This window comes from Oncorhynchus clarkii, chromosome 14 (assembly GCF_045791955.1).
Source record: "Oncorhynchus clarkii lewisi isolate Uvic-CL-2024 chromosome 14, UVic_Ocla_1.0, whole genome shotgun sequence".
Classification (NCBI taxonomy): domain Eukaryota; kingdom Metazoa; phylum Chordata; class Actinopteri; order Salmoniformes; family Salmonidae; genus Oncorhynchus; species Oncorhynchus clarkii.
This window is the reverse complement of record NC_092160.1, coordinates 37,566,965-37,580,753: the sequence shown is the minus strand read 5'-3', so window position 1 is coordinate 37,580,753 and position 13,789 is coordinate 37,566,965. Positions and strand designations below refer to the sequence as shown.

The 13,789-nt window shown below is 50.8% G+C and overlaps 1 protein-coding gene across 2 annotated transcripts in view; it reads left to right on the top strand.

Annotated features, from left to right (window-relative positions):
- Nucleotides 1–13,789, top strand: part of LOC139366585 (catenin alpha-1-like) — a 219,630-nt gene that overhangs the window by 149,123 nt on the left and 56,718 nt on the right. For both annotated transcript variants that reach the window (XM_071104258.1, XM_071104259.1), the window contains exon 15: nt 3,901–4,011. In XM_071104258.1, coding sequence (XP_070960359.1) covers nt 3,901–4,011 — 111 coding nt within the window. The remainder of the gene's footprint in view (nt 1–3,900; nt 4,012–13,789) is intronic.

Genomic DNA, 13,789 nt, shown 5'->3' with positions numbered 1-13,789 from the left:
AGTCAGGGTTATCTGGACATTTACAGTAGGTAGGATCAGTCAGGGTTACCTTGACATTTACAGTAAGTAGGATCAGTCAAGGTTACCTAGACATTTACAGTAGCTCCTCTGTCCTCTCTGTAGCCCAGGGCCTTTCTAGGAGCAGTACGGGGTAAAGACCTCATCTCCAGTGTAGGAGGTAATCTACTGGTCCACTGTCAGGGGTTGGAATCAACTCAGTTCAACATAACACTTGGAAGATGAGGTTTATAATGTGAACCCCTCTTGGGGTTAAACCTGTCGTATCTGTGTGGTGGTCCTCCTACATCTAGTGGATGGACAGCGACCTTGATATTCCACGGTGGGTGGGAGGGTGGGTTGAGGTGAGACCTTGATATTCCACTGTGAGTGGGAGGGTGGGTCGAGGTGAGATCTTGATATTCCACGGTGAGTGGGAGGGTGGGTCGAGGTGAGACCTTGATATTCCACTGTGGGTGGGAGGGTGGGTCGAGGTCAGACCTTGATATTCCACGGTGAGTGGGAGGGTGGGTCGAGGTGAGACCTTGATACTCCACGGTGAGTGGGAGGGTGGGTCGAGGTGAGACCTTGATATTCCACTGTGGGTGGGAGGGTGGGTCAGGGTGAGACCTTGATACTCCACGGTGAGTGGGAGGGTGGGTCGAGGTGAGACCTTGATATTCCACTGTGGGTGGGTGGGTGGGTCGAGGTGAGACCTTGATACTCCACGGTGAGTGGGAGGGTGGGTCGAGGTGAGACCTTGATTCTCCACGGTGAGTGGTTGGGTGGGTCGAGATGAGACCTTGATACTCCACTGAGCGAGATTGGGTGGGTCGTGGACAGTAAAGGGTTGGTGGATGGATTTACAATCCATTTTAGAAGTATGCAATTTAGCAGAAGCTTTTACTCAAGAGTTAGAGACCAAATGAAATGGAAAACATTTCTACACGCTAGTTCACGCTGGAATTAGAATGCACAGGAGTGAATGAGTGAAATGTCTGGCCGCGGGCGTCTGCGTCTATATACGAAGCAAAATAAGCAGATGAGTTGAGTGGGTCATTAGAAACGGAATTAGAGGAATTATGAGCTTCCTTTTGCTAAGTGTACTAAAGATGTCATTTATAAATTCGTTTTTTATCAGTCAAATCGGCTACATATTTGACAACAGTTGCAGCCTACTTGTGTTGATTTTCATCGCGGGCATATAGCCTAGGCAGGCTACGGCTGGGAAGCGTCACAAACTTCCTATTTTCCAGAGAGAATACGAGACGAGCTACTTACTTTATACATAGGAAATACAACTGTTTTATTATGGATTCTCATGACAATTAAATTGGCATACGCCAGTCTATGTGAATCGACGCTCTCTTGCGCTTCACTCCAATTGTTTTTTGTTTCCGGCCGTGTGACTCGTCTTCACACCACACTTTGAGTTGAAGACACTTTAGTAGGTTGTTTGTGATCGCTGAGGGAATTGAACTCTTGACCTTGCTAATGCCCACCCGCTCATCAACTGAGCCACTCAGGCAAGGATGCCACCGTGCAGGCTGTTGTCTGCAGTGTTCTTCACTACAAATCTCTCTCTCTCTCTTTCTCTCTCCACCCTCTCCTCTCGGGATTCCAGGGGCAGGTGTTGGACTGATTTACTCCCCATAATTTTCATCCTAGCTTCATTTTTCCCTCTCAAAATGCACAGACAGTCATTACACGTCATTTAGCGTTTGCAGTTTCCCATTACAGGCTGCCGGAGAGGAGAGGAAGATGATGTTCCTCTGTAGCTGGTAGCACCGGGGCGTTTGTTCCTCTGTAGCTGGTAGCACCGGGGCATTTGTTCCTCTGTAGCTGGTAGCACCGGGGCATTTGTTCCTCTGTAGCTGGTAGCACCGGGGCGTTTGTTTCTCTGTAGCTGGTAGCACCGGGGCATTTGTTCCTCTGTAGCTGGTAGCACCGGGGCGTTTGTTCCTCTGTAGCTGGTAGCACCGGGGCGTTTGTTCCTCTGTAGCTGGTAGCACCGGGGCGTTTGTTTCTCTGTAGCTGGTAGCACCGGGGCATTTGTTCCTCTGTAGCTGGTAGCACCGGGGCATTTGTTCCTCTGTAGCTGGTAGCACCGGGGCGTTTGTTTCTCTGTAGCTGGTAGCACCGGGGCGTTTGTTTCTCTGCTTTTTACCACACAATATTTTCTAATTTAGTTTTTTCCCTTCTTTCCTTCCATCTCCTCTCCTCCCTCTCTCTCCTCCCTCTCTCTCCTCCCTCTCTCTCCTCCCTCCCTCTCTCTCCTCCCTCTCTCTCCTCCCTCTCTCTCCTCTCCTCTCTCTCCTCCCTCTCTCTCCTCTCCTCTCTCTCCTCCCTCTCTCTCCTCCCTCTCTCTCCTCCCTCTCTCTCCTCCCTCTCTCTCCTCCCTCTCTCTCCTCTCCTCTCTCTCCTCTCCTCTCTCTCCTCTCCTCCCTCTCTCTCCTCTCCTCTCTCTCCTCTCCTCCCTCTCTCTCCTCCCTCTCTCTCCTCCCTCTCTCTCCTCCCTCTCTCTCCTCCCTCTCTCTCCTCTCTCTCTCTCCTCTCTCTCTCCTCTCCTCTCTCTCCTCTCTCTCCTCTCCTCTCTCTCCTCCCTCTCTCTCCTCTCCTCTCTCTCCTCTCCTCTCTCTCCTCCCTCTCTCTCCTCCCTCTCTCTCCTCCCTCTCTCTCCTCCCTCTCTCTCCTCCCTCTCTCTCCTCCCTCTCCTCTCTCTCCTCCCTCTCTCTCCTCTCCTCTCTCTCCTCTCCTCTCTCTCCTCTCCTCTCTCTCCTCTCTTCTCTCTCCTCTCCTCTCTCTCCTCCCTCTCTCTCCTCCCTCTCTCTCCTCCCTCTCTCTCCTCCCTCTCTCTCCTCCCTCTCCTCTCTCTCCTCCCTCTCTCTCCTCTCCTCTCTCTCCTCTCCTCTCTCTCCTCTCCTCTCTCTCCTCCCTCTCTCTCCTCTCCTCTCTCTCCTCTCCTCTCTCTCCTCTCTTCTCTCTCCTCCCTCTCTCTCCTCCCTCTCTCTCCTCTCTCTCTCCTCCCTCTCTCTCCTCTCCTCTCTCTCCTCTCTCTCTCCTCTCCTCCCTCTCTCTCTCCTCTCCTCTCTCTCCTCTCCTCTCTCTCCTCTCCTCCCTCTCTCTCCTCTCCTCTCTCTCCTCTCCTCCCTCTCTCTCCTCCCTCTCTCTCCTCCCTCTCTCTCCTCCCTCTCTCTCCTCCCTCTCTCTCCTCCCTCTCTCTCCTCCCTCTCTCTCCTCCCTCTCTCTCCTCTCTCTCTCTCCTCTCCTCTCTCTCCTCTCTCTCCTCTCCTCTCTCTCTCTCCTCTCCTCTCTCTCCTCTCCTCTCTCTCCTCCCTCTCTCTCCTCCCTCTCTCTCCTCCCTCTCTCTCCTCCCTCTCTCTCCTCCCTCTCTCTCCTCCCTCTCCTCTCTCTCCTCCCTCTCTCTCCTCTCCTCTCTCTCCTCTCCTCTCTCTCTCTCCCTCTCTCTCCTCCCTCTCCTCTCTCTCCTCTCCTCTCTCTCCTCCCTCTCTCTCCTCTCCTCTCTCTCCTCTCCTCTCTCTCCTCTCCTCTCTCTCCTCTCCTCTCTCTCCTCTCCTCCCTCTCCTCTCTCTCCTCTCCTCTCTCTCCTCTCCTCTCTCTCCTCTCCTCTCTCTCTCTCTCCTCTCTCTCCTCCCTCTCCTCTCTCTCCTCTCCTCTCTCTCCTCCCTCTCTCTCCTCTCCTCTCTCTCCTCTCCTCTCTCTCCTCTCCTCTCTCTCCTCTCCTCTCTCTCCTCTCCTCTCTCTCCTCCCTCTCTCTCCTCTCCTCTCTCTCCTCTCCTCTCTCTCCTCTCCTCTCTCTCCTCTCCTCTCTCTCCTCCCTCTCTCTCCTCTCTCTCCTCTCCTCTCCTCCCTCTCCTCTCCTCCCTCTCTCCTCTCCTGTAGACTCCTGAAGAGCTGGATGACTCTGACTTTGAGACGGAGGACTTTGATGTTCGCAGCAGGACCAGCGTTCAAACAGAAGATGACCAGCTTATCGCAGGCCAGAGCGCCAGGGTGAGTCCACACACACACACCCCTCTCTTCCGCCACCCCCTCTACAGGCCCTCTCAGTGGTTAATACACCTAGTTCACGCCAGGACTCCCTTGACCCCTTCTCTCATACTAGCTAGACTCTCCATTCAGACAGACATGGTTACCCAGACTCCCCCTCTCACATACTAGCTAGACTCTCCGTTCAGACAGACATGGTTACCCAGACTCCCTCTCTCACATACTAGCTAGATTCTCCATTCATACAGACATGGATGCCTCACTCGTCTTGTGGGGTATGCATGGGTGTCTGAGCTGTGTGCTAGTATTATTAAAACAGACAGCTCGGTACCTTCAGCTTGTCAACACCACTCACAAATACAAGTAGTTATGAAGTCCACTTTGAGCCATGAGAGATTGACATATATAGGGCCAGTCATGCTGACCTGTTCTGAGCCAATTGCAATTTTCCCTCTTTGTGGCACCTGACCACACGACTGAACAGTAGTCCAGGTGTGACGAAACTAGAGCTGTTAAGAAGGTAGAAACTAGGGCCTGTAGGACCTGCCTTGTTGACAGTGCTGTTAAGAAGGTAGAAACTAGGGCCTGTAGGACCTGCCTTCTTGACAGTGCTGTTAAGAAGGTAGAAACTAGGGCCTGTAGGTCCTGCCTTGTTGATAGTGTTGTTAAGAAGGTAGAAACTAGGGCCTGTAGGACCTGCCTTGTTTATAGTGTTGTTAAGAAGGTAGAAACTAGGGCCTGTAGGACCTGCCTTGTTTATAGTGTTGTTAAGAAGGTAGAAACTAGGGCCTGTAGGACCTGCCTTGTTTATAGTGTTGTTAAGAAGGTAGAAACTAGGGCCTGTAGGACCTGCCTTGTTTATAGTGTTGTTAAGAAGGTAGAAACTAGGGCCTGTAGGACCTGCCTTGTTGATAGTGTTGTTAAGAAGGTAGAAACTAGGGCCTGTAGGACCTGCCTTGTTGATAGTGTGGTTAAGAAGGTAGAAACTAGGGCCTGTAGGACCTGCCTTGTTGACAGTGTTGTTAAGAAGGTAGAAACTAGGGCCTGTAGGACCTGCCTTGTTGACAGTGCTGTTAAGAAGGTAGAAACTAGGGCCTGTAGGTCCTGCCTTGTTGATAGTGTTGTTAAGAAGGTAGAAACTAGGGCCTGTAGGACCTGCCTTGTTGACAGTGCTGTTAAGAAGGTAGAAACTAGGGCCTGTAGGACCTGCCTTGTTGATAGTGCTGTTAAGAAGGTAGAAACTAGGGCCTGTAGGACCTGCCTTGTTGACAGTGTTGTTAAGAAGGTAGAAACTAGGGCCTGTAGGACCTGCCTTGTTGATAGTGTTGTTAAGAAGGTAGAAACTAGGGCCTGTAGGACCTGCCTTGTTGATAGTGCTGTTAAGAAGGTAGAAACTAGGGCCTGTACGACCTGCCTTGTTGATAGTGTTGTTAAGAAGGTAGAAACTAGGGCCTGTAGGACCTGCCTTGTTGACAGTGCTGTTAAGAAGGTAGAAACTAGGGCCTGTAGGACCTGCCTTGTTGATAGTGTTGTTAAGAAGGTAGAAACTAGGGCCTGTAGGACCTGCCTTGTTGACAGTGCTGTTAAGAAGGTAGAAACTAGGGCCTGTAGGACCTGCCTTGTTGATAGTGTTGTTAAGAAGGTAGAAACTAGGGCCTGTAGGACCTGCCTTGTTGATAGTGCTGTTAAGAAGGTAGAAACTAGGGCCTGTAGGACCTGCCTTGTTGATAGTGCTGTTAAGAAGGTAGAAACTAGGGCCTGTAGGACCTGCCTTGTTGATAGTGCTGTTAAGAAGGTAGAAACTAGGGCCTGTAGGACCTGCCTTGTTTATAGTGTTGTTAAGAAGGTAGAAACTAGGGCCTGTAGGACCTGCCTTGTTGATAGTGATGTTAAGAAGGTAGAAACTAGGGCCTGTAGGACCTGCCTTGTTGATAGTGCTGTTAAGAAGGTAGAAACTAGGGCCTGTAGGACCTGCCTTGTTGATAGTGTTGTTAAGAAGGTAGAGTAGCACTTTATTATAGACAGACTTCTCTCCATCTCAGCTACTGTTGTATCAACATGTTTTGACCATGACAGTTTACAATCCAGGGTTACTCCAAGCATTTAATTCACCTCAATTTGCGCAATTTCCACATTATTTATTGCACTATTTCGTCGAGGTAAGAGGGTTTAGTGAATGATTTGTCCCAAATACAATGACTTTTAGTTGTATTAATATATAGGACTAATGTGTTCCTTGCCACCCACTCTGAAGCTAACTGCAGATCTTTAAGTGTTGCAGTCATTTCAGTCGTTGTAATAGCGGACGCGTGTATAGTGTTGAGTCATCCGCATGCATAGAGAAGTCTAACAAAACAGCCCCCAGTCTTGTTTTTATCAGCAATTTCTCTCAGCCGATCATCAGTCATTTGTGTAAGTGCTGTGCTTGTTGAATGTCCCTCTGTTACTCTCCGAACTCCCATTCAGATGCTCACTGATATTATTCTGATCTTTGAGGTTTTTTTTTCCCCACTCGTCTGTCTCCAAAATCTCTGTCTATAAAATAAACCTAAAATAAACCTTCATACCACAGGATCATAGATGATCCCTCACTCGTCTGACTCACCTCGTCTACTCCCAGACCTTTCCAGTAAGGGAATCATATTTGAGTTTTTAACAGAGTACTTTAAATCTGGGATTAGCCTCTCTGTGTTTGCCACTAATCTGCCCAATGTCCAGATTCGTGGGTCAGGTCTAAGCTGTTTAACACAACGGAAACCCATAACAGAGGCTTAGAAGCCAGAGTTATTAAATCAGAATATTAGCTAGTGACTAGACCGTCTAGCTAATTCAGATGGGTTAGTTCAAGAATTGAGTAGTTTGGCGTTGTGTGAATTCCTAGACAAACCACTGATGACAGGGGTAGTACACCACACACACACGCACGCAGAAGGCCTACAGAAGCGCGCGCACACGGAATACAACAACACACCACACACGTACAACGAAGGGTGCTGTGGGTCTCTCACTTTGTTCATATTTCCTCTGTCGTCTTGGCGACGTATGCATTAATACATGCAGTCCGCTGGGCCAAGTGAGGGGGCTACATAGAGACGTGTTGATGTGGAAACGCCACGGCTAATTTGGCCTCATCAGCCCCATTGTTATGCATCAGTGAAGCAAGAACGTATGTTTCTCATTTCCTGTGGAACTACAATCATTTTATTGTCTTTTCTGTCACGGCTTCAAGGTTTCAGCTGCAACTTCCTCTACCAGCTGTGTTTTTCTTTGGGGGGGAGCAAGGCCTGTATCATTGACCTTGGATAATGTTTTAGGTCTGTGACATTGAAAGACAATGTTTCGAAGAGTATAATCAATCTTAAAGAGACATCTTCCAGTCTCTTCAGTTGTTCTAAGCCTTAGGAATGAAGACGAGGAAATGAATTAATTTAAGAGCATTGGGACTTGACCTGAAGACCTTCCTTTATAAAAAAAACATAAAAGAATGCCCTTTTATGTGCTCTGAACTAAATCCTAAGGATTCGCTCTAGGAGCTAGCATGTCTTTCAAGTCTCTTTTTAAGGGCAAGGTCACTAATCACATGAGTGTTTTTCAGAGGCCTGTATGCATCGTAGGGTTGCCAAATTCTGGTAACATTCCCAAAATTCCCTGGTTTACCAGAAATCCTGGTTGGAGGATTCCCATATTTCCTGCTTATTAATTACAGGGATTTTCCAACCAGAATTCCTGGAAAACCAGGGAGTTTTGGGGAAAGTTACCAACCCTAATCAGGTGTCCGAGTGCTGATCTAGGATCAGGTCCATGTTATTCATTCTGATCAAAAAAATGTTTCCGCTGTAATTTCCTATGATCAACAAGAACTTTCGAACATCAGATCGGCAGTTACTAACCTCAATTCCGACTTCGACTCGTCTGCCCTGGGCTGTTTGTGTACCTTCGACCCAGGCTACTCGAGAGGAAACGTTGGTGAAAAATTGGCAGGAGAGCATGGTGTCCTGGTGAGACTATGGTAAAGAGGAAACTGGCCACCACTCCCCTCTATTCCATTGGCCAATCACTTGATAATAAGATGGATTACATCCGAACGAGGATTTGCTGTTAACAGGACTCTCGTAACGGCAATGTTCCTATTTAAAAAAAAAAAAAAAAAAAAAAAAGTGTTTTATTTATTTATTACTAGCCTAGTTGGTTAAGCCACAGAAAAAAGTCATCAACCTACCCGCTAGCCATGATTGGCTGAGATAATGAGTGGGCTGGACATGCCGAGAGATGAGTTTGGATTGGTCGGCCATATAGAAGGCTTCTGTCTATTTGAGCTTGTCAGGTTGTCTAGGCAATCTTAACTAACGCTGCTTTAAAACTAAATGTATTGTGTTGTGGAGCTGCATAAGTGTTGCTCTACTTTCTGCAAGACAGTTTTGAAATCGGTGGAATTAGAGTATGATCACTAAAGAGATGGAGAAAACACAGGTCTCTGGATTACATCTTCAAACCAAGGGCAGCCATGACATCTGACAGGAGATGCGTCCAATCTTGAATGATAGTCCAGCTAGCTACATTTTCAGATATTACACGATTCTAATTACGACAGAAAGAGCCATTTGCTTGTCTATTTGTAGCTAGCTAACATTGAACCAGGTTGGTTAGCTACCTGCAGATTGATGCAGGGTAGTAACGTTATGAGTTGTGATTATGGTTGTTTACCTAGCTCGCTACATGTCAAACATTAGTTTGACAGGACACGGTTGCTGAGGAGTTTCTACTGAAAGCTTGGTGCCTGCAAACATCTTAGGCTACTTCCCCAGAGACCACAAGGAGAAGACATGTCTCTGGGGGAGAAGACGTGTCTCTGGGGGAGAAGACGTGTCTCTGGGGGAGAAGACGTGTCTCTGGGGGAGAAGACGTGTCTCTGGGGGAGAAGACGTGTGTCTGGGGGAGAAGTTTTAACCACCTGGGGCCTGAATGAGGACCGTTACCTTTGAACGTGGTAAAGGCCGTCACCGTTGATGACCGACGTGGTAAAGGCCGTCACCGTTGATGACCGGACCGACGTGGTAAAGGACCTCACCGCTGATGACCGACGTGGTAAAGGACCTCACCGTTGATGACCGACGTGGTAAAGGACCTCACCGTTGATGACCAACGTGGTAAAGGACCTCACCGTTGATGACCGACGTGGTAAAGGACCTCACCGCTGATGACCGGACCGACGTGGTAAAGGCCGTCACCGTTGATGACCGACGTGGTAAAGGACCTCACCGCTGATGACCGGACCGACGTGGTAAAGGACCTCACCGCTGATGACCGACGTGGTAAAGGACCTCACCGCTTATGACCGGACCGACGTGGTAAAGGCCGTCACCGCTGATGACCGACGTGGTAAAGGACCTCACCACTGATGACCGGACCGACGTGGTAAAGGCCGTCACCGCTGATGACCGGACCAACGTGGTAAAGGACCTCACCGTTGATGACCAACGTGGTAAAGGCCGTCACCGTTGATGACCGACGTGGTAAAGGACCTCACCGCTGATGACCGACGTGGTAAAGGACCTCACCGTTGATGACCGACGTGGTAAAGGACCTCACCGCTGATGACCGACGTGGTAAAGGACCTCACCGTTGATGACCGACGTGGTAAAGGACCTCACCGTTGATGACCGACGTGGTAAAGGACCTCACCGTTGATGACCGACGTGGTAAAGGACCTCACCGTTGATGACCAACGTGGTAAAGGCCGTCACCGCTGATGACCGGACCGACGTGGTAAAGGACCTTACCGCTGATGACCGGACCGACGTGGTAAAGGACCTCACCGCTGATGACCGGACCGACGTGGTAAAGGACCTCACCGTTGATGACCGGACCGACGTGGTAAAGGACCTCACCGCTGATGACCGACGTGGTAAAGGACCTCACCGCTGATGACCGACGTGGTAAAGGCCGTCACCGTTGATGACCGACGTGGTAAAGGCCGTCACCGTTGATGACCGGACCGACGTGGTAAAGGACCTCACCGCTGATGACCGACGTGGTAAAGGACCTCACCGTTGATGACCGACGTGGTAAAGGACCTCACCGTTGATGACCAACGTGGTAAAGGACCTCACCGTTGATGACCGACGTGGTAAAGGACCTCACCGCTGATGACCGGACCGACGTGGTAAAGGCCGTCACCGTTGATGACCGACGTGGTAAAGGACCTCACCGCTGATGACCGGACCGACGTGGTAAAGGACCTCACCGCTGATGACCGACGTGGTAAAGGACCTCACCGCTTATGACCGGACCGACGTGGTAAAGGCCGTCACCGCTGATGACCGACGTGGTAAAGGACCTCACCACTGATGACCGGACCGACGTGGTAAAGGCCGTCACCGCTGATGACCGGACCAACGTGGTAAAGGACCTCACCGTTGATGACCAACGTGGTAAAGGCCGTCACCGTTGATGACCGACGTGGTAAAGGACCTCACCGCTGATGACCGACGTGGTAAAGGACCTCACCGTTGATGACCGACGTGGTAAAGGACCTCACCGCTGATGACCGACGTGGTAAAGGACCTCACCGTTGATGACCGACGTGGTAAAGGACCTCACCGTTGATGACCGACGTGGTAAAGGACCTCACCGTTGATGACCCGTGGTAAAGGACCTCACCGTTGATGACCAACGTGGTAAAGGCCGTCACCGCTGATGACCGGACCGACGTGGTAAAGGACCTTACCGCTGATGACCGGACCGACGTGGTAAAGGACCTCACCGCTGATGACCGGACCGACGTGGTAAAGGACCTCACCGTTGATGACCGGACCGACGTGGTAAAGGACCTCACCGCTGATGACCGACGTGGTAAAGGACCTCACCGCTGATGACCGACGTGGTAAAGGCCGTCACCGCTGATGACCGACGTGGTAAAGGACCTCACCGCTGATGACCGGACCGACGTGGTAAAGGACCTCACCGCTGATGACCGACGTGGTAAAGGACCTCACCGTTGATGACCGACGTGGTAAAGGACCTCACCGCTGATGACCGACGTGGTAAAGGACCTCACCGCTGATGACCAACGTGGTAAAGGCCGTCACCGTTGATGACCGACGTGGTAAAGGACCTCACCGCTGATGACCGACGTGGTAAAGGACCTCACCGTTGATGACCGACGTGGTAAAGGACCTCACCGTTGATGACCAACGTGGTACAGGCCGTCACCGTTGATGACCGACGTGGTAAAGGACCTCACCGCTGATGACCGACGTGGCAAAGGACCTCACCGTTGATGACCGACGTGGTAAAGGACCTCACCGCTGATGACCGACGTGGTAAAGGACCTCACCGTTGATGACCGACGTGGTAAAGGACCTCACCGCTGATGACCGACGTGGTAAAGGACCTCACCGCTGATGACCAACGTGGTAAAGGACCTCACCGTTGATGACCGACGTGGTAAAGGACCTCACCGTTGATGACCGACGTGGTAAAGGACCTCACCGTTGATGACCAACGTGGTAACGGACCTCACCGCTGATGACCGGACCGACGTGGTAAAGGACCTCACCACTGATGACCGGACCGACGTGGTAAAGGACCTCACCGCTGATGACCGGACCGACGTGGTAAAGGACCTCACCGCTGATGACCGGACCAACGTGGTAAAGGACCTCACCGCTGATGACCGGACCAACGTGGTAAAGGACCTCACCGCTGATGACCGGACCGACGTGGTAAAGGACCTCACCGCTGATGACCGGACCGACGTGGTAAAGGACCTCACCGCTGATGACCGGACCGACGTGGTAAAGGACCTCACCACTGATGACCAACGTGGTAAAGGACCTCACCGCTGATGACCGGACCGACGTGGTAAAGGACCTCACCGCTTATGACCGGACCGACGTGGTAAAGGACCTCACCGCTGATGACCGGACCAACGTGGTAAAGGACCTCACCACTGATGACCGGACCGATGTGGTAAAGGACCTCACCTTTGATGACCGACGTGGTAAAGGACCTCACCGTTGATGACCGGACCGACGTGGTAAAGGACCTCACCGCTTATGACCGGACCGACGTGGTAAAGGACCTCACCGCTGATGACCGGACCAACGTGGTAAAGGACCTCACCACTGATGACCGGACCGATGTGGTAAAGGACCTCACCTTTGATGACCAACTTGGTAAAGGACCTCACCGTTGATGACCGGACCGACGTGGTAAAGGACCTCACCGCTGATGACCGGACCGACGTGGTAAAGGACCTCACCGTTGATGACCGGACCGACGTGGTAAAGGACCTTACCGCTGATGACCGACGTGGTAAAGGACCTCACCACTGATGACCGGACCGACGTGGTAAAGGACCTCACCGCTGATGACCGACGTGGTAAAGGACCTCACCGTTGATGACCGGACCGACGTGGTAAAGGACCTCACCGCTGATGACCGACGTGGTAAAGGACCTCACCGTTGATGACCGGACCGACGTGGTAAAGGACCTCACCGCTGATGACCGACGTGGTAAAGGACCTCACCGTTGATGACCGGACCGACGTGGTAAAGGACCTCACCGCTGATGACCGGACCGACGTGGTAAAGGCCGTCACCGTTTTATATGCTTTATAAGACAGAAATGTGAGACGGAGGAAAAGAAAATGTCAACCAAACGCCCCAAATCCCAGTCCTACTTACTGAAGTATTATAAAAGTGTTAATTAAAGTTATGAAGAGTATTTCCCAAACTATTCGAATAAAGTTTTCCCTTAAGTTGTGGCTTTTTAAGGGGAATAATTATGGAAGTCTGAGTCCATGCTATTTTCAATCACATATTTATTTTGAATTACATATTTCAGGTCCACAAAATGTGAAATTGAGCAAACAATACCAGGAATAGAAATGCTAATCCCGGAGGAAGACTGATGCTAATCCCGGAGGAAGACTGATGCTAATCCCGGAGGAAGACTGATGCTAATCCCGGAGGAAGACTGATGCTAGACTCGGAGGAAGACTGATGCTAGACTCGGAGGAAGACTGATGCTAGACCCGGAGTAAGACTGATGCTAATCTTGGAGGAAGACTGATGCTAGACCCGGAGGAAGACTGATGCTAGACCCGGAGGAAGACTGATGCTATACCCGGAGGAAGACTGATGCTAGACCCGGAGGAAGACTGATGCTAATCCCGGAGGAAGACTGATGCTAATCCCGGAGGAAGACTGATGCTAATCCCGGGGGAAGACTGATGCTAGACCCGGAGGAAGACTGATGCTAGACCCGGAGGAAGACTGATGCTAGACCCGGAGGAAGACTGATGCTAGACCCGGAGGAAGACTGATGCTAGACCCGGAGGAAGACTGATGCTAGACCCGGAGGAAGACTGATGCTAGACCCGGAGGAAGACTGATGCTAGACCCGGAGGAAGACTGATGCTAGACCCGGAGGAAGACTGATGCTAGACCCGGAGGAAGACTGATGCTAGACCCGGAGGAAGACTAGTTGTTGGCCTGGCAACCTAGCGACAACTAATACAGTAGCCTTAGGTCTTAGAAGAAGAAGAGAAGAGGGGGAGGCAAACGTGAATCAATTTATAATGATTCAGATCTGAGGACAGCAGAGTTGCTCTGCAGCTCATGGAGATTTTCAACCCGCACAGCCATCGAGGCTTGTTGAATGTCACTCACAGCCATCTGCATATGTTGGTACCACAGATAGACCCAGACTACTACACATCTCTATAGTACTACAGACCGACCGACAGACCGACAGACCGACCGACAGACCGACCGA